Source organism: Leucopleurus acutus (genome assembly GCF_964270905.1).
Source record: "Leucopleurus acutus genome assembly, chromosome: 7".
NCBI classification, from domain to species: Eukaryota; Metazoa; Chordata; class Mammalia; order Artiodactyla; family Delphinidae; genus Leucopleurus; species Leucopleurus acutus.
In genome coordinates this window covers 7,994,028-8,015,640 of record NC_139150.1, presented here as the reverse complement: position 1 = coordinate 8,015,640, position 21,613 = coordinate 7,994,028, and the positions used below count along the sequence as shown (strand labels likewise).

Below are 21,613 nucleotides of genomic sequence, written 5' to 3'. Positions count from 1 at the left end.
CCTTCGGCCTAGTATACCCTTCCCCAGATATCAAGATGGTTTGTTCCCAGTACACCGGAAACTAATATAATATTGCATATCAACTATATTTCAACTAAAAAAAAAAAAGAGGGTCTGTTCCCTCATCTCCTTTGCTCAAACATCAGTTTCTCACTGAGACTTTTTTCCTGGCTAACCTTCCTAAATTGCCACCACCAGCCACTACCCTCCAAGACCAGTTCCCCTACTTGATTTGAATCCTTCTCCGTAGTGCTTTTCTCTTCTGGCTGACTGGGTAACTCATTATCTTGTTTATCATCTGTCTCCCCCACACTGGAATGGGGGCTCCTTGAGAGCAGGGTTTTGTCTGCTGTGCTCACTGCTGTCTCCCTAGAACCTAGAAGAATGTCTAGGAATAGTTGCATCTCAGTAACTATTAAAATGAATGAAATTCCAACTCAACTGTGTCATCTCAAGCAAGTTGTTAACCTCACAAAACCTCGATGTCTTCATCTGTAAAATGGGCTCCTATTACCGCCTTTTCAGGGGGGTATGGGAAGTCATTTGAAGTAATGGTAGAGACAGCTCTGAGATTTTTACTTGCAGGAGGTGAAATGTGGCCTAGTGGTTAAGTGCTTGGGCTTGGGAGTTGGTCAAGACGGAATCGAATCTAGGCTCTGACACTTAATCTCTCTGTGACCCCAGGAAAGTCCCTTTCTCTCTCTGAACCTCAGTCTCCTCGCTGGTAAAATGTGGTAGATGGCACCCACTGAGTGTTCCAGGCAGGGCCAGCCAGTTGTCCTCTGGTGGGACCCTGGCCTGACAATTCCTGTGTGTGTGTGTGTGGGTGTGGGGTGTTGGGGGACCTCCCTTCCCTCTCTGAGACTCTGCTTCCTCCTCTATAACATGGACTGAAGGTAGAGTGTCAGGGCTCTCTGGACCCACTATTTCCCTGCAGAAGGCTGAGGGTGCCAGGGGATGGGGGGAGATTGGGCTGGTGCTCTCCATTTTGGGAGCTAAATGCCCTTCATTCCCCTTCTATCGGCCCCTCCTCCCTCCTTCCTCTGCATCCCCCATGATCTCAGCAGGGAACAGGGCACCAGGAAACTCCTGCAGCCTCACCTCTTCCCCTTCCTTCCTTTTGCTCCAGGTGCAACCTGCTTCCCAGGGGGAAGGGGAGGGACACGTCTTCCCCAGCTTATGCTGCTCCCTGAACAGCCACTGGGATGACCCCCTTGGGACACTCAGGAATGAGGCTCCCAGTCTTACTCAGTGGCAGTTCTCAAATGCCCTTGTTCCCAAGCTGGATGGATCCTCAGAGACCATCCCAGGCCCATCTTGGCTGTTGGGGAGATTGAAGCCCAGAGTAGGGCAGGACAAGCCTGAGATCACACAGGCAAAGCAGGTCGCCTGACTCCAGCACAGATCTGGGCTTCACAGGCTCCTAGAAGAAATGTTCAACAATTCCTGGACTCCTACTTGGCCTGTAGAGCAGGTGGGACACTGGGTCCCAAGGCACCAGGAAAGGGCTCAATCTGATCTGCTAACCCCATCCCCCTCAGGACCCCTGGACACTCCAGATGATTAGGGGGGGAAGGGAGAGTCTCCCTATTTCCTCGTAGCTCTAAGCCAGGCCTGATGCCAGAGGCACTGCCAGGACCATCTCTGCCCACAGGGGAGGAAGGCTGGGTCCTAGACTTGGCATTCTCAAGGTGTCTCAATGCCTGCTGGAGGGGAATGGGTTGCCTAGTCGTTGAGGGCCTGGTCCAGGAAGGTGGAATTAAACCCTAGCTCTGACTTTCACTAGTTGTGTCAAACTGGGCAAGTAAACCTCTCTTTCCTCATCTGAAAACTGGAGATCGTAATAGTGCCTCTCTTCTGGTACTGTTGTGACCAGAAGATGCCCAACCTGTGCCGGGAGAGGCTGGGGATAGAGTTACACCAAAAGAAAGTTTAAAAGTTCCTGATGCTAAACTCACACCCAGGTTTGTCAGCTGCCCCAGGGGCCCGGATTTCCACCTCAGACAACTCCCGTTCCGGGCGGCGGCCCTCCTCGGTCCCAGCTCGGTCACTCACCCTCTGGGTCCCAGTGCGGGGCACCTTCGGCCCACCGCAGTCATAGTTCCCTGTCGTGGCGGCCTGCAACCCGTAGACCTCCTCTGCTCGACGGCTCCCGCCTTTCTCAGGATACGGAGCTGCGGAGCATAGAGCAGGACTCCTGGGGAGGAGCCTGGCCTGTAGGCCACGCCTCGGACACGCCCCTCTGCCCTCCTTCGGCGCGCTCCACCACCTACTTCTCCCTCCGGGAAGGCCACGCCCCGCCTCGGACACGCCCTCCGCCTTCTGTCTCGCTCCGCCCCCTACCCCATCTGTCAGGTCGGAGCGGGAAGGCCACGCCCCCGAGCACACCCCCTCCGCCTCGCCCCGCCCCACTCCGAGGCCAGCTTCCCCAACAGTCCCTGCGCCGCATGGGAAGGCCACGCCCCTGCCCACGCCCATTCACCACGCCCCGCCCCGCCCCGCCCCGCTTCAGCAAACCCTTAGCGCGCTTCTCAGACTTTGGTTACCTCAGAACACCCCCGGAGCTACGAGGCCCGCTATCCTGCATACAATCCTTGCTCCACACCCGAATGAGGCCGAATTTAAGAGGGGATGGCAAGAGAAGGCAGCCTGGAGCAGCCAGAGATGGTGGAAAAGCATTTGTTTTATTCATCATAAACGTAAGCACTCCCATTTACCGAGTTGTTTGTGGTGTGTCAGGCGCTGTGCTAAGATTTTACAAGTATGTTACTCTTGAATTCTCACCACAACCCTACAAGGTAGGTGCTATCGTTGTGCCCGTTTATCAGATGAGAAGAGTGAGGCTCGGGGAAGGGAACAGACTTGTCCAAGGTCATGCAGTCAGTAAGAGGCAGCGTCTGGACCGGATTCACTCTGCAGCTTTACAAGGTCCTGCTCCCCACTGAAGGACCCATTACCCCAGCACACAGAAGCTGTGCTTGGTGTCTCAGGGCAAAGTCACTCAAGAGAGGTTCCAGAACCAACCCTAGAGTTACTTTTGCTCAGATTTTTTCCCCCTCTTTATTTCAATAGGTACATCTGACGAGTATGGTTTAGACAAAGGCTCTGAGGGTTGAAAAGCAAGGGACTGGGGGTGCAGGGTTGGTGGTGGGATGAATTGGGAGATTGGGATTAACATATATACACTAATATGTATAAAATAGATAACTAAGAACCTGCTGTATAAAAAAATAAATTAAAAAAAGAAATAAACTGGAAAAAAAGAAAAGCCAGGGACTCCTTTGGTGGGGGCTGAGGGGGTCTCCCACGGGCATGAAGTACATGACTGTAGGGCTTAGAAGATGGTGGGTACCATGTGGTGGATGAGTGTGCAGCCACTGGAGACAGGCAGATTCCTGCTCAAATCCCAACTCTGCAACCTTGGCTGAGTCTCAGTTTCCCCACCTGTAAGATTGGCGGGGGGCGGGGGAGGTGGGTAATAGTACAATCTTTTACAGAGTGTTCAGTGAGTAACATTTGTTTTGACACCCAGTAAAATGGGTACTGACTAAATGAGAACTATGGTCATGTCATCACTATTTGTATTTTTGTATCAACTCAACACACCCTGTAACCAAGTTAGTTAACAAGTGGTCTTCTAGATCAAGGGGAGCAATGTTGTCCAGCAGAATTAAAGGTGGCGATTCGGGTGTGGGCCCCAGGGCAGGGATCCAGTGATTGGGCTTGGATCCACCCAGTAGCTGAGGGCCCATGCTGGAGGCTGCCTAGGGCTTTGGAGCCGGGGTGGGCGTGGGCGGCGGGGGCGGGTCTTAGTTCAAGTCCTAAGTTTGTCATTTGCTAGATGTGCACCTGACTGGGGCAGATGACATTCCCTCTCTGAATCTCAGTTTCCTCTTCTGTCATATGGAAATAACAGTATCTTCTCCCCGGGTTTGTTTGTTTTTTCCCTGTTTGTTTTTGTTTTTTTCCTGAGTATTAATTACAAGTGAAGGGCTAAGTACAGTGACTCGTCTATAGTAAGCACTTGGTTAATGTGTAGGTATGTTTGTGTGTGTGTGTTTTGTTTTGTTTCTACTCAGATGTGTGTGTTGGGGGGTCCTCTCCAGGATCTACTGGTAGGAGGCTGGAGACACCATTCCCGCAGGTCCTGCCCTCACCCTCCCCTGATGGGCACCTACCTTTCTGAGACCACGTTCCTGGGGTCTCGCTCCTCTTCTGTGTCTGCACTGGGGTCCTCAGGTTTTCTCATGGGGCCCACTTCCACTGCTGAAGGGTTGGGTCCCACTGCTGGGGTGTCCTCCACGGGGGCATCGGTCCCCACCACCACCTTCTTGGCTGCCTCCAAGCCTGAGGGGTCAGGCAGCCCTCGGGGCACCACATGGGGCTCAGGGCCAACCTCCTGGGCCTCCTGGGTGGCTTGCTGGTCCCGAACCTTCTTGATGCTGGGGCGAGGCATGGTCCCCATGTGGCTGTACATGTCGCTGGAGCAGGCATAGGCCGGGGGGCTCTTGGGGACTGTCACCATGTCATCCTGTGTGGCGTCAAAGGTGTCAGCCTCCAGATGGGGCCGGATGCTGGTGGAGGCCAAAGATCGTCTCAGAGTGAAGGACCGAGGAAGGTTGGAGAGACTCCCAAAGCCCTTGAACTTGAAGAACTCTGGCAGTGGGAAGGGGAGGGAAAGAAGTTAATGATATTGCCAAAACTAATAATAATAACAATAAAATATCTGCGCAGTTCCACTCATTGACGGTCCAAGGAGGGTTAGGAGTTTCACTGACACCCCCTCTAACTGTTATGGTATAAAATAGCAGCTCTGGAATTGCAGAGCCCTGGGCTTGAATCCCTTGAATTCCACATACTAGCTGTGTGACCTTAGGCAAGTCACTTGTCCTCTCTGAACCTCATTCTCCACATCAGTAAAATAGAGATTATAGTACCCATCTCCTATGAGCAATGGGAGAACTGAAGAAAAGCATGAACTCAGCATGTAAATAACATGCTTAACATGGTACCTGACACACAGAATAACCTCCATAAGAAATAATGAAGATGATGATGATCACAATAAATGCCTCTGCATTTGTCAAACATGCTGCATGCATTAATTACTTCACTGAATTCTCAACACAACTCCATGACACAAGTTTAATCCCCCATTTTCCAGATGAGGAAATTGAGGTTCAGAGCTGTGACATGACCTGCCTGAGGTCACACAGCGGGAGGCGAAGCATGTGTGTGTGTGTGTGTGTGTGTGTGTGTGTGTGAGACGTGTGTGTTGGGGTGGGCAGGGGGCGTTTGAATGAGGCTCTGTGCCCCTGAGGTGAGGGTGAAATGAGAAGGGGGTTGTCGGGAGCCTGAGGGTCCCACTCCCTGCGGTTCCGTCCTTCCTGTCAGCTGAGCCTGGTGTTGGGACTCAGGCAGCAGTGCTCGGGTGATACCATCTCCTCGTTTCCGCGGGGGTGCATGTGAGTTCCCTCCTCCCCGTCCCCAGCTGTGAGACTGCCCTTCCTTGCAGCCACCACCATCTGACTGACTTCACTACAGCCTCCAGATAAGCAAAAAGGAAAAACCCTGGCATTTGCCACTTCCTCGGCATCCTGTGCCTCCTCAGGTCCTCTCAACCATGATGGAATATATCGGTGGGATGCCCCCATCTGACCAGACAGAAACCTGAGGCCCAGAGAGGGGAAGGAATTTGCCCAGGGTCACAAAGCAAGGCTGAGCCTGGACAAGGGCCCAGGGCTCTGGATTTCTGGGGTCAGTGTTCTGGGGCTTTCCTCGCAGTCCTGCCCACCCCCTCACTTGGTCTTATTCTCTGCCGCCTGACAAATGCTGTCAGAAGATGCTGAGGCTCTGCTCTTAGAAAGCTATGCCGTGGGGCAGAAATTGTGCCAACGACTGCCTTCTTTCTCAGCACCGCTTGTTTCGTCCCCTGGGGACTGGGGGTCTGGAGAAAACAGTAGTGGGGCAGGGAGGGAAACTGAGGCCCAGAGTTCAGGAACTTGAGATTGAGCCCTGCTCAGTAGCCCCATATGACCTCAGGCAAGTGTCTTTGTCTCAGTCTTTTCATCTGTGGAATACAGTCATAATTCTTGCCCTGTCCACCCTCCTGTGCTGTCAGATCAGAAGAATCAGGGGAAACTGAAGTTTGCTGGCACCAGGAAGGGATAACCAACCTGGGGGAGGTGATGGGTGCGTGTGGCCCCTCACTGAATTGCTCTGGGTCCCAGCGTCACTGCTGATGGGGACATGGGACAGGCTCTCATGGCACACACCCCTCCCCCCCGCCCCAGCCACAGCAACTCCCAGCCTGAGACCCCATGTGAACCAGGCCCAGAGGCAGGGGGTGGACTGCGTGGAGGTCTTCCCTGGCCCAGCCATGAGGTCAAAGGGAGCCAGAGGACACGCAGACGAATGGAGAGACTGAGAGTTGGGGTGGGGAGAGACAGAGAAGTAGAGACGGGCAGAGACAGACAAGAGAAGAACAGAGATGGAGAGCCTAACCAGCTGGAGAGAGAGAGATACCGGGCCAGTGATGGAGAGATGGCAACTGGAAACTCAGAAGCAGAGGCCTCTGGAGAGAGGCAGAGATGGACAGAAAGAAAAACAGAAATGAGGTAGAGTGATGAAGAAGCAAATACACAGAGGCTGAGATGGACGGACAGACAGAGGGATGAAGGACAGTGCAAACGGCACCCTGCACTCACTGAACTTTTTGCTGGCCTTCTTGGTCCCCTCCGTCATCTTGGCAAGTCGTGCAAAGCCCCCGGCTGGAAGGCAAGTGGCCACTTGAAGCTCTGGACATCAACGTTGAGATGCCTCCCTCACCTCCCCTTCCCCTTTCTCGCGCCCTCTCACTCGCTTCCTCTGTGTATTTTTAAACTAGTGAAACTCCCACAGCCCCACCCTCCCCATCCTCTCTGCAGGGGGCGGAGGCAGGGGCCTCCCCCAGTCCCGGCCCCTGTGGGCCTCCTTGGCCTCGGCCTCGGGGAGGCAGGGGACAGACCGCAAGCGCGTGAGATCTGGAAGGTCTGGGAAATAAACCACAGACTCTGGGAACAGAGCCCACTGGGCTGGGGGCCTCTGGGGACCTGCCAACAGCTATCAGGGGGTCTGGCCAGCAGGCTGGGAGGGTGCAGGGAGTCAGACCTGAGGGCAGGGGGGTTTATTCTAAGCCTCAGTGCTGGGGGATGCACTGGCAGCGGTGGATAGGAGAGTGTCATGGTTTGGCCTGTGGGCTCTGGGACCACCCAGACCCAAATTCAAGTCTTGGCTGGCCGCTTTGTCACTGTGTGATCCTGGACTAGGGGACTCACCTCCCGGAGCCTCAGTTTCCTCTCTGTGAGTAGGGGGTATTTGCAATGCCCACCTCACAGAGTCCAGTGCTTGGTGCAAAGCCTGGCACAGAATCAGTGCCCACTACACTCCTTTTCAAGCTAGCAGGGACATGGCGATAATTTAGTCCACCACCCCATTGTACAAAGATAGGAAAACCGAGGCACAGACAGGCAGAAGGATTGCCCCAGGTCATACAGCGGGTTGGTGGCACAGACTGGGTTACAACTTGCCCTTTCAGGCCCCTTAGCCCACAGCCTGGTGTTTTTCCACCCTGCAACCCCCATGTGTGTGTGTGTGTGTGTGTGTGTGTGTGTGTGTGTGTGTGTATGCTCACATGGACACGGCAGAGATGAGGAAACGAAACCTCTTCTACACAGGTTGTCCCTGACACCTGTGGAGGCTTTCAGCAGCTGCTGGGGGCGGTGCAGCTGAAAGACCAGGAGCTTCAAATCCTGGCTCTGAGTGCTGCTGACAAGTTACTTCTGCCTCTGAAGCCTCAGTCACCTAATCTCTAGAATAGGCACAAGTGCAAGGTATGCAGTCAACTCCTAGTGGCTCCAGCATGATTGGACATTATTATCCTGGCCCCAGGGCTGGCAACTGGGGCTGTGATAGGGGAAGTTCAAGGTCAGATGGGGCCCATCCTGCATCCTCCATAAAAATAATGACTACTAACGACTAACATTTTCTGGTCACTTAGTATGTGCGGCCACAGGGTTCAGTTCTTCTGCCCTAACAGGCAAATGTTGTTTCTCTTGTCCTCATTCTACTAATGTGGAAACTGAGCCCCGCCCCCGCCCAAAGTCAAGTTACCTGGAATTGGCATCTGCCTGTCCAGCTGTGGAGCCTGAGGTCCTAACTTCCACACTCATAGCTCCCACCATCCTCTGGCAGCTGGATGATAGACCTTGGCAGGGGAAGGGTCTGCTGAACCTTCTCGATGGGATGAGGGGGAACCTGAGGCCCTGGAGGGAAAAGGGACACAGCCTGTGAGACAGAGGCAGCAAACAGGCCTGGATGGGACAGGTGTTCAAAGTTCAAATGAAAGGATGGGATTTCTGGACCATGGCCTTAGGAGGATAAGGAGGGTACAACTCCAGCTCCCTCTACTGAGCACTGACCATGAGCCAGGCATGGAGCTGGAAGCCCCTACAGGTCGTCACAGCCCTGTGAGATGATCCTGGTACTGTCCCATTTCACAGATGAGGGAACTGAGGCTGAAGAGGAGCAGAGACTAGACAGACACCCAGGTGTTCTAACTCCCAGGCCAGTGTCCCTTCCCATCTCTGGGTTGTTGTCAGAAAAGGGAGAGGGGCCTGTGGCCTGGTGGTAGCTGGGGGTCTTCCCTGTGGGAGGTGGAGGGTGGGTTCCCCAGCTTCTCTTCCAAGAGGCAGTCACAGTGATTTGCGCTAACTGCTGAGGCTGTGGCATCAGCCAGTGCTGGCTTCCTGGCCAGGCCCACTCCCGACTTGCTCTGTGATCCTCCATAAGAGACTTTACCTCTCTGAGTCTCAGTTTCCTCATCTGTGAAATGGGCTCACAGTAGCCCCCACTTCCTGGAGTTGTTGGGAAGACGAAAGGAGCAAATGATGACCCGGGCCAGTACACTGTGGCCTCAGCAAACCCTGGTGGTTGTTGCTGAGGGATGGGGGTGGTTCAGGCCAGGGGCAGACTGGCACAGGCCAGGAGAACCCCAGGGCAGGCACGTGGTATGAAACCTGGGAGTCCCAGCCACGATGAGTCCCTGTTGCCGTGGTGGAGGGGCCTTGTCAGCGCCAGGCTAGCCCTGCCGTTGACCCAGGTGCCAGGGCAGTTGCTGCATCCCTGAGAGGATGAATGGGGCTCAGTGTGGCAGCTCCGCTGAGCTCAGAGCCCTCTTTGTGCTGCCTCAAGTGGCCGTTGGGAGTGTGGCTGGGGACCTGCTGGCGGGTGGCTGTCCCCCAGGCCCTCCTCAGCCAGTGCTGGAGGCCAGCCCAGCCCCACTCTGCAGCACTGAACACACAAATGCTTTCCCACCTCCAGGCCTTTGCTTGGGCCGGACCCGCACTCGGAATGCCACTTGTCCCTCCACTGGCTCTATCTTTTGCCTCCACTGAGTCCCTGAGGTCTGACTGAGCCATAGTGCCCCAGGAACGCTGCTCTGATTTCTGTCCCCTCCCTCCTTGCCCTCCTTCCTCCAAGTCTATGTCACAGTCGTCTGCAATCTGACCAGGTACTATCAGGGATTGGAGGCTTTCAATGTCATAGTCAAAGGTGTTGGACCCAGGCAAACCTGAGTTCAGACCCCACCTCGGGCAAAGTCACATCAACTCTCTGAGCTTCATTTTTCTCATCAGTAAAATTGGACAAATACAACATCCCTCACAGTATCCTGTGGCGATGAAATAACACGTTTATACTGAGAGTTATCCTCTGTACCACATTCACTTTTGTCTTTATATGCATGTTCCAAACAGACCTCATGCTCCGTTGAGAGAACTGGCCTCATGCATCCATACTGGCCTCAGGCCTGCTATACTGTAGCACTCAGTAGATACCTTTCCCTAGCTTGACTCAGTTGTCTTATATTGGGGGACAAAGAGACCTGGCTTTGAATCCCAGCTCCATAGCTCCCTCGCTGCGTGGCCTTTGGCAGGCCACTTCACCACTCTGAACCTGTTTCTTCTTCTGTAACTTTGGCCCCATAATAACAACTTCCTAAGAGGGGTGCTATAAAGTTCTAGGGGTCTGACACATAACAACACGGGGCCGGGCACAGTCAGTACCCAGCCGATGTGGGCAGAATGTCCATGGGATTGCAGGGCTGTGGGCATCACACAGCCACTCTCTGTCCTGTATCCCCCTATCCAGTGACCCCTGTCTCCCCAGACAGACCGGCAGCCAAGAGCACCCCACCCCACAAGCCTTTCTTCTTCTCTCAATATGCCCCGTACCCTGTTCCTACTCGGGGGAGGAAAACAGAGGGTCCAGGCCAGGGTCAAACAGCTGGCCAGTGGCTCCCTTTCCTACTCTGTGCCTCAGTTTCCCTAACTGCTAAATGGCAGCAGGACCAGAGGCTCTCTCAGAGCCTGGTCAGTCAATCGGCAAACATTCCTGAGTATTGGCCACATGCCCTGTTTTGCCAGCTTAGCTGATCATGGAAACAGGAAACATTTCCCTCAAACCAGCAAATCAGAAGTCAAAGTCAGTGAGAAATTGTCTCTGGCTAGGACCTAATTTCTTCTCACTTTCACCTGGGCAGCCTTCTGAAGGGCTTCTGACTGCTCCTGCCTGCATTCCTCCCCAAGGAAGGGCTGAGGGCCTGAAGCCCTGAGGGGAAGTGACTGGCGATGTCAGGGTTCAGGCCAGGGATGGTGGGGTGGAGGAGGTGACACCACCGGAACTTTTGCTGAGGCCTCTGCCCACAGGATGTGACTTAGCGAGGGCTCATGAGAAACAAGTAGGGGCCCCAGCCTGAGAGTCTGATGGTGGAAGCCACACAAGCCCATGGCAGACCTACCCCCTCCAAGGCTACTATCCCCTCCCACACCTCCCACCGGCATCCAAGACACCCAGCCAGTGGTGCTGTGACAAGACTGTGCCCTAACTCCACCCTCAGCCCAGATGGGTGGGGTCCTGACACAGGTAATTGCTTGGGGTTGGCACCAGACTGACCGGGTTCAAATATCAGTATGGCAACTGGCCGGCTATTTGACCCTGGCCAGTGACAGCACTTCTGAATTTCAGTCCTTCTGAGTACAATAGAGGTAATAATAGTGTAATATTGCTGAGTGAGAATTGAGATAATTCCCATAAAGTGGGAAGCGTACAGCTTGGACCATTGATTTTCCCTTGATAAATTGTACTTACTACAATTGTTATTTTCTCCCTCCTTGCCCTCCCCACCCCCAATTTAGCCAATGGCCACTCTGCTTCTAATAGCGTGCCCGTGAAGCTGACCCCAGATCACTCCCTGACATGCCTCAAACCCCTGCTGGTCTACACTGCCTTCAGGAGAGTGCTCTCTGCTCCTCATCTGACCCTCAAGACCTTCCCTGGAAGGGTCCCCCATGGCAGAACAGGGTCTCTTGGGACACCAGGATCACCAGACCCATTCCTGACTCCTCCTACAAGGAAGCTTCAAGGCCAAGCCATGTGAGCTAAGAGGTGGAGAGCAACCGGGGAAAGGTACTGGGGTGCAATCAGAGAGCACAGCCCCGAAGGCAGGGAGGCCCAGGGGGTAGGAAACAGTGTGGCCACAACCTACAAGGGAAGATGGAAAGAGCCCCAAATGTCACAATTTTGTTTTTCCTGAAGACAGTGGAGGGAAATACATACAGACTCCGCTTCAGAATGATCTGGCGGGTGCTCCGAGGGGGACAGATGGAGAGGGCAGACTGGGGAGGACAGGACTCAGGATCCATTGGCAGAGGACTGGAGAGGAGGGGCAGATTGAAGAGGTGCAGAGGAGTTGGAAAGACAGCCTTGTTGGGGGCTGGCTTTTGAGTAGGGCTGGAGGAAGAAAGAGGAGGCTCCTGGAGCCAGAAAGGTATCAGAAAGATGCTGGGGAAGGGCCAGGGTAGGGAAAGGGGGCACAGGACCAGAGAAGGAGATGGGTGAATGGTGGGCTTGGTGCCTGGCACATAAGGACAACAGGCCTCAAACAGCACGACTGCTGTCCTCCTGGACAGACTGTAAATAGCCTGAGTCAAGAGAATCCTCTTCAGACTCAGACAAGGTTTGAGTCCCAGCTTTGTCACTGTGTGACCTTGAGCAAATGACCTCACCTCTCTGAGCCTCAATGTGCTCTTCTGTAAAATTGGTTAGTGATCCTGACTATGGGGCTGTTGATTCAGGATTCAGCAGGAACTCGCAGCACTTCCTGAGCACACAAGGGTGCAGAGTAAATGCTAGCTACTTTTGTGACTACTGACCCGGGGCGCGACCAGCTCGAGCTCAGCTCAGGGGGGACGGGCGTCCTGTGGGTTTCATCCCTGCCTCCCGGAGAACAGGGGGTCCAGGGATGGAAGGCCTGGTCTTTGCTCGCTCGCCACCTCCTATGTCGCCGCGCCCCCTGGCGGCTGTCAGTTGCCATATCAACGGCGGGTAGCAGGGGCCCGGGGAGGCGGCGGTGGCGGCCGTTCTCTCCTCCCCAGGCCGGAGGCCGCTCCCTCGGCACCTCCCGCCTTCGCCTGTGAGGGGCTGCACCCCGAGCTGGGGAGGAAGGGGCTCCCCACGGCAGCTAGCATGTGTAGGTAAACTGAGGCACGCGGCGAGTCGCCCCGCAGCCAGGTGTAGAGCGCGGGGCCCCACCTCCGAAGGCGGAGGAGGGGCCGCGGGCGGTGACGCGCCGAGGGCGGCGGGCGGACAGGGAGCGGGCGGCGGCGGCGGGCGGCGGCGGCGGCGGCGGCGGCGGCAGGTGCGGCCGCGAAGGGTGGGAGGGAGGAGCGAGGGGGCGGGAGGAGGGGGAGGGGAGGGCGAGGCTGGGGCACCTCCCCCTTTATAACGCGCCCCCTCCCGGGCTCTCGGGCCGCCTCCTCATCGGCTCTTCCCGTCCGGCCCCCTCGCCCGGCCGCCCCGGGCCCGGGCCCGGCCAGGGAGCCCCCAGGCCGCGGCTCGGGGGCCGCCCCCCCCGCCCCGCGCCCAGCGCAGCCTGGCGGAGGCGGTGCCGTCGGAGGAGGAGGAGCAGGGCACTGCGGCTGGCCCCGGATCGGGCGCCAGAGCGGCAGCGGCTTCGGCAGCGGCGGCGGCCCGAGCCGATGCAGCGGGACGGACCACCTCGAGCCCCAGCCCCGGCGCCCCGGCTCCCCGCGCCCCCGATCGGGGCCGCCGCCAGCAGTGGCGGCGGCGGAGGCGGGGGCAGCGGCGGTGGCGGAGGCGCCTCTGCAGCTCCGGCTCCTCCTGGCCTCTCGGGAACTACAAGTCCCAGGGGGCCTGGCGGCGGGCGGCGGGCGGAAGAGGTGGGGTCGGCGCCGCGAGGCCGGAAGTGGACGTGGAGGCGGAAGTGGCGCGGCCGCGGAGGGGCCTGGAGCACGGCGGCGGGACCTGGAGCGGGAGCAGCGACGGCGGCGGCGGCTGGAGGTGGCGGCGGCGCACTGGAGGCGGCCATGGCAAAGCAGTACGACTCGGTGGAATGCCCCTTTTGTGATGAGGTGTCCAAATATGAGAAGCTCGCTAAAATCGGCCAAGGCACCTTCGGGTAAGGCTTGGCCCCCAGGGACCGGGAGCCCTGAGCCTGCACCCCTCCGGGCAGACGTTGGGACGCCCAGGCCCGGGCCCAGTTGGTGGGGAAGCCATTTAGTCACAGACTTGTCCCGTGGTCTCGCTAGGCCGCGCCGCAGCCCGCCCGGGCCTGACAGAGCTGGCTGGCGGGGAGGAGCTTGAGGCCCTTGATGGGGGGCAGGGAGGGGTTGCAGAGAGGAGCATGTGAGTGGAACGGTATCTCTCCGTGAGACTCCCGGGTGAGGAGAAGGGGCAGAGGGAAGGAGGTAGAGGCTCGGAGAGGGACCGAAGACACCGCGTGGTGGGGTAGCCGAGTGCCCTGGGTACCCGGCCCAGCCCCGCCCGGATTCCCTTTCCTGTCCTCCTCTGGTGGGGGAGGGGCGGGCCCTGCGGAAATGGCCTGAAGAGTCCTCTTGGGTCCCCCTCTCGGCCTGCAGGGAGGTGTTTAAGGCAAAGCATCGCAAGACCGGCCAAAAAGTGGCTCTGAAGAAGGTACTGATGGAGAATGAGAAGGAGGGGGTGAGTACGGGTGGGGTGGGCAGGTCGGCCAGCTCCCTTGGGCGTGAGGTTGGGTTTCCACCCTGCTGCTTCTGGGACTCTCACGTATAGGTTCGGTTTACGTGTTTGGAAATTTCCATATTCCAGGGAATTTGATTTCCAAGTTAAATCTTTTAATTCAAATGTTTTAAAGCCGCTTCATATTTCATTCATAGGTGAATATGGTGGTGGCAGGAGGGGGAGCCCATGCTTGCACGGAGTGCACCTTGGTTCCTGAAGTTAGGAAGGCTTTGAGCACTTTTTCTTTAGGGCTTAATTTTGTTGAATGTAAAATAATAATAAGTTATATGCAATGACTTTAAAAGGGTGACTGGTATTAACTTGAAAAACAACAGTGCCTTCCACCCCCCACCCCATCTTAGCTCTGGTCCAGCTTTCAAGAGACTTGCTTCTTTATTTTTGTATTTGTTAACCATCTCACAGTTAAACACAGGCATAGAGCTAAAACTTATAAGGTTGAAGAAACTTATAAGGTTGGAGCATTTAGTAACTAGTAATAGAGCATTTGTGTGAAGTATTGTTATTTCAATTCGTTGTCTGAAACCAGCTCCTTGAGGGATACATACTATTACACCCATTTTACAAATGTGGCATTTGAGACAGCTAATTTCAGAGCCTACGCTCTTACTCTGTCTCCCAACCTTTGACCCTTCCTGTGGACTCCCTGGCCAGTTCCTTGGTTTGTGGTGCGCTCACCCACTTCTGACCTTCTCCTGTCTTTTTCCCACCCAGTTCCCCATTACAGCCTTGCGGGAAATCAAGATTCTCCAGCTTCTAAAACACGAGAATGTGGTCAACTTGATTGAGATCTGTCGAACCAAAGGTAAGTTGTTCGGATCTCATCCCCATTTTCAGATGGAGGAAATGAGGCTTATTGCTTAAGGTTTTGTTTGCAAAAGTTGGAACTGGACATACTTACATTGCCTCTTCTTAACCCAGACGTACCAAGTGTGACTGCTTTCTGTGGCCCTTTCATCAGAGCAGGTGCCTCCTCGGGGCCTGCCGCAGTACCCAGCCCAGAGAAGGCGCTCAGAAAATATTTTACCTGTGAAGGAATTCGCACCTGGATATCCAGGGGTCCATAGGTTGGAGAGGGTAGGAGCTGCTTGTGGGAAAGTGAGTTGCATATGAGATTTTTGATATTTTCTTGTCCCTCTCTGTCCCCCTCATTCTTCCGGTCTCAGCTTCCCCCTATAACCGCTGCAAAGGCAGCATATACCTGGTGTTTGACTTCTGCGAGCATGACCTTGCCGGGCTGCTGAGCAACGTCTTAGTCAAGTTCACACTGTCTGAGATCAAGAGGGTCATGCAGATGTTGCTCAATGGTCTCTACTACATCCACAGGAACAAGGTGGGGGCCAGAGTAGGGGAGGAGAGACCAAGGCTTGGGCTGGCCTTTGCTCTCACTGTGGGGTGGGTGTGGCTAAAGGACCCTCGGGAACCCTCGCCTTTGTGCTTCCTGCAGATCCTGCACAGGGATATGAAGGCGGCTAATGTGCTCATCACCCGCGATGGAGTTCTGAAGCTGGCAGACTTTGGGCTGGCCCGGGCCTTCAGCCTGGCCAAGAACAGCCAGCCCAACCGCTACACCAACCGTGTGGTGACGCTCTGGTACCGGCCCCCGGAGCTGTTGCTCGGTGAGGACTCTCCCGAGCTGGCAGAGGGAAGCAGGGGCTGGGCACTTACCCGGCCTCAGCCCCCCGCTGCCAGGGCTTCTTGAGCCCCCGGCCCGGGGGCATTGCCTCTCAGGAGGCTGTCGGGCTCAAGGGGCCCTCCTGGTGTGCTCTTCTTCTCAGGGGAGCGGGACTACGGCCCCCCCATTGACCTGTGGGGCGCTGGGTGCATCATGGCAGAGATGTGGACCCGCAGCCCTATCATGCAGGGCAACACAGAGCAGCACCAACTTGCCCTCATCAGCCAGCTCTGTGGCTCCATCACTCCTGAGGTACGGAGTCGGGCTGCAGACAAGTCTCCCTGGCAGGGGAGGGGTGGGTGCTGGATAGAGGAAAAGCTCCATTCTGGAGAGGTTGCTGGTGGTTGGTTGGGGTCTGCTGTTTAGAGCCACACAGACTGTTCAAGTCTCGGCTGCATCCCTTTAGTTGTGTGGCTTTGGGGAGAGCATCTGAGCCCCTCACTTCAGAGCTGAGCTGCTCTGCTGTGAGACAACTGTGTTCTATCAGGCTTGGTGCACATACGCCAGACAACTCGTGTCACAGAGCCCGGTCCTTGGCGTTTGCCAACTATGTTGTTCCTGCTGCTTTCACCTTGGAGGGGTCAAGTTTGCCCTCCAGGGGCGGTCTGGGAGCTTCTGAACGGAGAGCGTTTAGTCCCTTCAAGTGCTTGACCGGTGGACCAGCCTCACACCCCCTGAACTGACTACATCCTCTTTTCCATGCCTCCCACCCCAGGTGTGGCCAAATGTGGACAAGTACGAGCTGTTTGAGAAACTGGACCTGGTCAAGGGCCAGAAGCGGAAGGTGAAGGACAGGCTGAAGGCCTATGTGCGTGACCCCTACGCACTGGACCTCATCGACAAGTTGCTGGTGCTGGATCCCGCCCAGCGCATCGACAGTGATGACGCCCTGAACCACGACTTCTTCTGGTCCGACCCCATGCCCTCGGACCTCAAGGGCATGCTCTCCACCCACCTGACGTCCATGTTTGAGTACCTAGCACCACCGCGCCGGAAGGGCAGCCAGATCACCCAGCAGTCCACCAACCAGAGCCGCAATCCCGCCGCCACCAACCAGACGGAGTTTGAACGCGTCTTCTGAGGGCCGGCCGCTGCTGCTTCTCATTAGGGCCGTTGTTTTATTTTTCATTCTGCTCTGTGACTTGTGTTGTGGAGATTTGGGGGCATTTGAGTTTTTTCTCTAGTGCATATTTTATTTAATCCCCACCCTGGGCATCAGGAACCAGCCGAGCAGACTGGAGCAGAGCTTTGGCTGAGAGTCCGGGAAGGCACTTGGGCTGCCTCACTTCGTTCCCTGGCTTTTGGGGTGATGCCCAGAGGGTCTCCATTTACCTTAGGACAGGAGTGAGATGGGAGGAAAGGCGCACCCCACCGGTGACTTTCTAAGAGATCCCAGCATGCTGGGAGGAGGGGACAGGTCCCTCACCCATCCCCAGCCCTTCTCACGGGATGAGAAGCTGGCGTGGGGGACAGAACCAGCCTTGGGAATGGGCTGCTCTTGGCCTAACCCTCAGAAGCTCTGGGGCTGGCAGAAACTCTTGGTTTCTTCAATAGGACAATTTTATCGTGTTTGTTCAGTTGTTCAGAGACATTCCTGGATGCAGATTGGTCAGTAACAATTAAAGTTGACTCTTTTTCAGTAAATGACTGTGTGCTCTGTGCTATGTTCAGACCCCCAGCTCTTAACCCTGTAGCTGACCTTTGAGATTTGATCTGTCAAGTCTTGGTTCTTTTCTTTGACCCAGTTCATGTCCCGTGACGTACCTTCAGAGGACTTTGTCTTCTCTGTTTTTCTCTTGAGTACCTTCCAGAACATTTGCCATCATGCTCCCCACCGGGCAGGTACCATGATGCTCCCTTGCTCCTCCTCTCCACTCAGTGTCCGAGGAAGCGGGAAGACATGAGAAATGGGGCTCAGTCTGCTGATGAGGGAACTGGAGATGGCCTGCTGTGAGCTACATCTGCAGCGGTGACGGGGTGGGGGGGCGTGGGGGTGGAGGCACAGTCCGCTGCGGCTGACACACGTTCAGACTTGACTCATGAGCACGGGAGGCTGCGGAGGCTCCTAATCGGTGGAATGACAATAGTCAAATCTGTAACTTGCAAAACTTCTCAGGCTGCTGAACAGAGGGTGCAAGAGAGGAAATGACCGGAGAAGCTGAAGGATCCCCAGGGGCTTGGGGAGGTGGCAGTAGCCTGGATTAGGGTGGCAGGTGTGCAGGAGGACAGAATAGTTAGTGGAAGATTGGATCGTGAGGGTTCAGAGCTGGGACCCTTGGAGGAGCAGCACATTCTGGGGGATACATTTCCTGCGAGTCTGAAGTTGGGGACAGCCACGTATGAGGCAAATTCTACATTCTGTCGGATGGGAGTCCTCTTAGAGGGACCTGGGAAGGAACGTTGGCAAAACCTTTTACCACAACTCTCCTTTGCTTGTAGGTATTAACTTAGACCACAGCTTCACAAAAGGCCAGTGAAAGTAAGAAAAAAAATCTTGACTAGTATTTGTTTCTTGGGGCTGCCAAACATGGTGGCTTAAAATAAACTTATTTTCTCAGATCTGGAGGTGAATTTCTGAAATCTGTAGGTGTCATCGGCAGGATGGTTTCCTTCTGGAGGCTCTGAAGGAGAATCTATTCTAGCCCCGAGCCTAGGAAGCCTTCAGAGTACTCCACAGAGGGGGACACAATCACGATTTTTAAAAACTCAGGGTGGGAAACAGTATGGAGATTCCTCAAAACTAAAAATAGAACTACCATATGATCCAGCAATCCCACTCCTGGGCATATATCCAGACAAAACTATAATTCAAAAAGATATATGCACCCCTATGTTCATAGCAGCACTATTCACAATAGCCAAGACACGGAAACAATCTAAATGTCCATCAACAGATGAATGGATAAAGATGTACGTATCTACAGTGGAATACTACTCAGCCATAAAAAAACGAAATGCCATCTGCAGCAACATGGGTGCAACTAGAGGTTATCATACTACGTGAAGTAAGTCAGGAAGAGAAAGACAAGTGCATATGTTATCACTTACATGTAGAACCCAAAAGAAGACACAAATGAACCTATCTACGAAACAAAAAGAATCAGGGACGTAGAGAATAGACTGGTGGTTGCCAAGGGGGCAGGGGTGGGAGAGGGTTGCATTGGGAGTTTGGGATTAGCAGATGCAAACTAGTATATACAGAATGGGTAGACAACAAGGTCCTACTGTATAGCACAGGAAACTATATTCAATACCCTGTGATCAACCATAATGGAAAAGAATATGAAAAAGAATATATACATATATATATATATATACACACACATATATATATAACTGAGCCACTTTGCTGTACAACAGTAATTAATACAGCATTGTGATTCAACTATACTTCAATAAAAAATAAATTTAAAAAGATACCAATAAAAAAATAAAAAAACTCACAGTGACTATGTTGAGAAAAACTAAGGAGGTAAAGATGGAAGCAGGGAGATTGGTTAGGGCTATTGTAATAATCTGGGCAGAAGATGATGGTGGCTTGGACCAAGCTGGTCATGAAGCTGGTGGTGAGGAGTGCTTGGATGTATAGGTTACTGTGAGGGCAAATCATTCAGATTGGATGTGAGTTTGAATGAATGAGGAGTTGAGAGTCCTAGGCTTTGGCTGGAAGGAGGACGGAGCTACCATCCTTGAGACAGAGAAGGCTGCAGCTGGTCAGGCTGGATTGTGGTTTTCGGGCAGTTTTTGTTTTTCTTTTGGCCACGCCACATGCATGTGGGATCTTAGTTCCCCGACCAGGGGCCAGGGATCGAACCTGTGCCCCCTGCAGTGGAAGGCAGAGTCAACCACTGGACCACCAGGGAAGTCCCTGGAGCACAGTTTTTCAATGGTAAATGGGAGGTTGACAGATGGACATCCAGGTTGAGTTGGCAGGTATATACCTGAACTATATATATAATTCAGAGCCCCCCAGAGTCTAAACACACCTTTGGGAGTTGCCAGCCTGGTGGTTTTTAAAGTCCCAATGCAGGATGAGATCACGTGGGAAGAGCGGAGTAGGGAGACGTGGTCCACTGGGACACTCCAGTGTTCAATGTCGTCAGGGAGTTGAGGACAACAACAGATGAAGTAAGAGACCACTGAGGGAATTCCCTGGCGGTCCAGTGTTTGGGACTCCTCACTTTCACTACCGGGGCCCCGGGTTCAATACCTGGTCAGGGAACTAAGATCCCGCAAGCTGCACGGCATGGCCCAAAAAAAAAAAAAGAGAGAGAGAGACCATAGGAAGAGTGAGTTCCAGAAGCTAAGGGACAGAGGGTGTTTTTGAGACATGGGAGTGATCACCTAGACAAGTGCTCTCGATGGGCCAGGAAGATGGGGGTGAAGACTGACCGTCAGGTTTAGCCACACTGACCTCAGTGATGACTTTGGCAAGAGCCGTTGGGTGGATTGCTTTGGATGAAGCCCTGGCGAGAGGAGTAGGCTCACTGGAGAAGAGGAGGAAGGGGACCAAAGACAAGAAGTAGCAGTAATCTACGGTAAAGGAGGATTAGGGAAGGAGCTGGTCTTGTATATTCTAAGACGGGAGCCAGCACGTCATGGAATGACCCACTAGAGAGGGCACGTGTTGATTCTTGTCCTGTACACAGAAGAGCCACGTGGCCCAGTGTACAGTGGCCACACCAGGACTAGAACCTGAAAGGCCATGCTCCAACCCTGTTCTCTGCTACCTCCACCCAGTGTGTCCATGATGTTCAGGGCAGCCTTGCTTGTGGAAAAGGTGGAAAAGCATAAACCTCCACCAGCTTCAATAAGTTAGAGCGTGCAGAGTCACTGCACATCCGACCCCTGACTCACAGGTCTGGGTGGGGCACCTCTAACAAGCTGATGGGCGATGCTGCCTTGCTGGCCAGGATCTGGGCGGCACAGGTAGAGCACGGCCCTGTGATGGGATGCTGGGCCGCCACGTGAAAGGACAAAGTATATACACTATGACAGAAAGATGTTCCAAAGACAACAGGTGGATTGGGACTTCCCTGGTGGTCCAGTGGCTAAGACTCCACGCTCCCGATTCAGGGGATCCGGGTTCCATCCCTAGTCAGGGAACTAGATCCCACACGCAGCAACTGAAGATCCTGCGTACCACAACTAAGACTTGGCACAGCCAAATAAATAAAATAAATATTAAAACAATAACAACAACACAAAGACAACAGATGGAAAGAGCAGGTTACAAAATATCTCCTGCTTCTGCAGGAGTGTGATGGAAGCAATCACACTGAAACGTTACCCATGGTTATTTGGGGTGGTTCTGTCCTTTATGCTTCTCTGTGTTTTCTTATATTTCCTGAATTAATATTTTTACTCATGCAATTAAACTGTATTTTAAAACAACCAAAACAGGCCCTAAACCCTGGCACTTCTGGCTCTGAGCTCTCCCCACCCCCCCATCTCCCCATAGAACACCCCAGAGAGGAGGCTGGGACTAGCTGGGTAAGTGTGGGTATGACCCCTTCAGCCTTGCACCCTGGGGTGATGTGGTGTCATCCCCAGCTGTGGAGGGAGGTGCGGAGCCAGGAATACATGCTCCCAGAGGGCAGGGCCTTGTGGAGGCATCACCCGGAGGCAGCCTGGCACCTGGGAGTCTCCCAAATGAGGAGTGAGTCAGCTGGCAGTCAAGCAGATGGCTGGAAAGGCTGTGGAGATGGGAACGGCCTTTGCCAGCTCGTCTGGACAGGCCCTCGATGTCACCCTGCAGGCCAAGGACTGGGTCTGTGTCCTGGCATCTTTTTGATCAAATGATTTGGTGACACAGCCCTCACC

The 21,613-nt window shown here is 54.4% G+C and overlaps 2 protein-coding genes across 4 annotated transcripts in view; one reads left to right on the top strand and one right to left on the bottom strand.

The window, feature by feature from the left end:
• SH2D3C (SH2 domain containing 3C) overlaps positions 1-6,744 on the bottom strand; it is a gene marked incomplete at its 5' end in the record, with an annotated part of 31,193 nt that extends 24,449 nt beyond the window's left edge. For 2 of the 3 annotated variants that reach the window (XM_082843637.1, XM_082843638.1), the window contains one exon: positions 2,056-2,099. In XM_082843637.1, coding sequence (XP_082699763.1) covers positions 2,056-2,099 — 44 coding nt within the window. Of the gene's footprint in view, positions 1-2,055; positions 2,100-4,178; positions 4,657-6,707 lie in introns of those variants that run through there. The other variant, XM_082843633.1, reaches the window with a different exon arrangement.
• A 6,142-nt stretch (positions 6,745-12,886) lies between these two features.
• CDK9 (cyclin dependent kinase 9) lies at positions 12,887-17,428 on the top strand. Its single transcript, XM_082842384.1, has 7 exons — positions 12,887-13,516; positions 13,977-14,058; positions 14,830-14,920; positions 15,282-15,448; positions 15,563-15,734; positions 15,894-16,042; positions 16,506-17,428. The coding sequence occupies exons 1-7, from the start codon at positions 13,077-13,079 to the stop codon at positions 16,869-16,871; spliced, it is 1,467 nt and encodes a 488-aa protein (XP_082698510.1). The 5' UTR covers positions 12,887-13,076; the 3' UTR covers positions 16,872-17,428.
• The last annotated feature ends 4,185 nt before the right edge of the window (positions 17,429-21,613 follow it).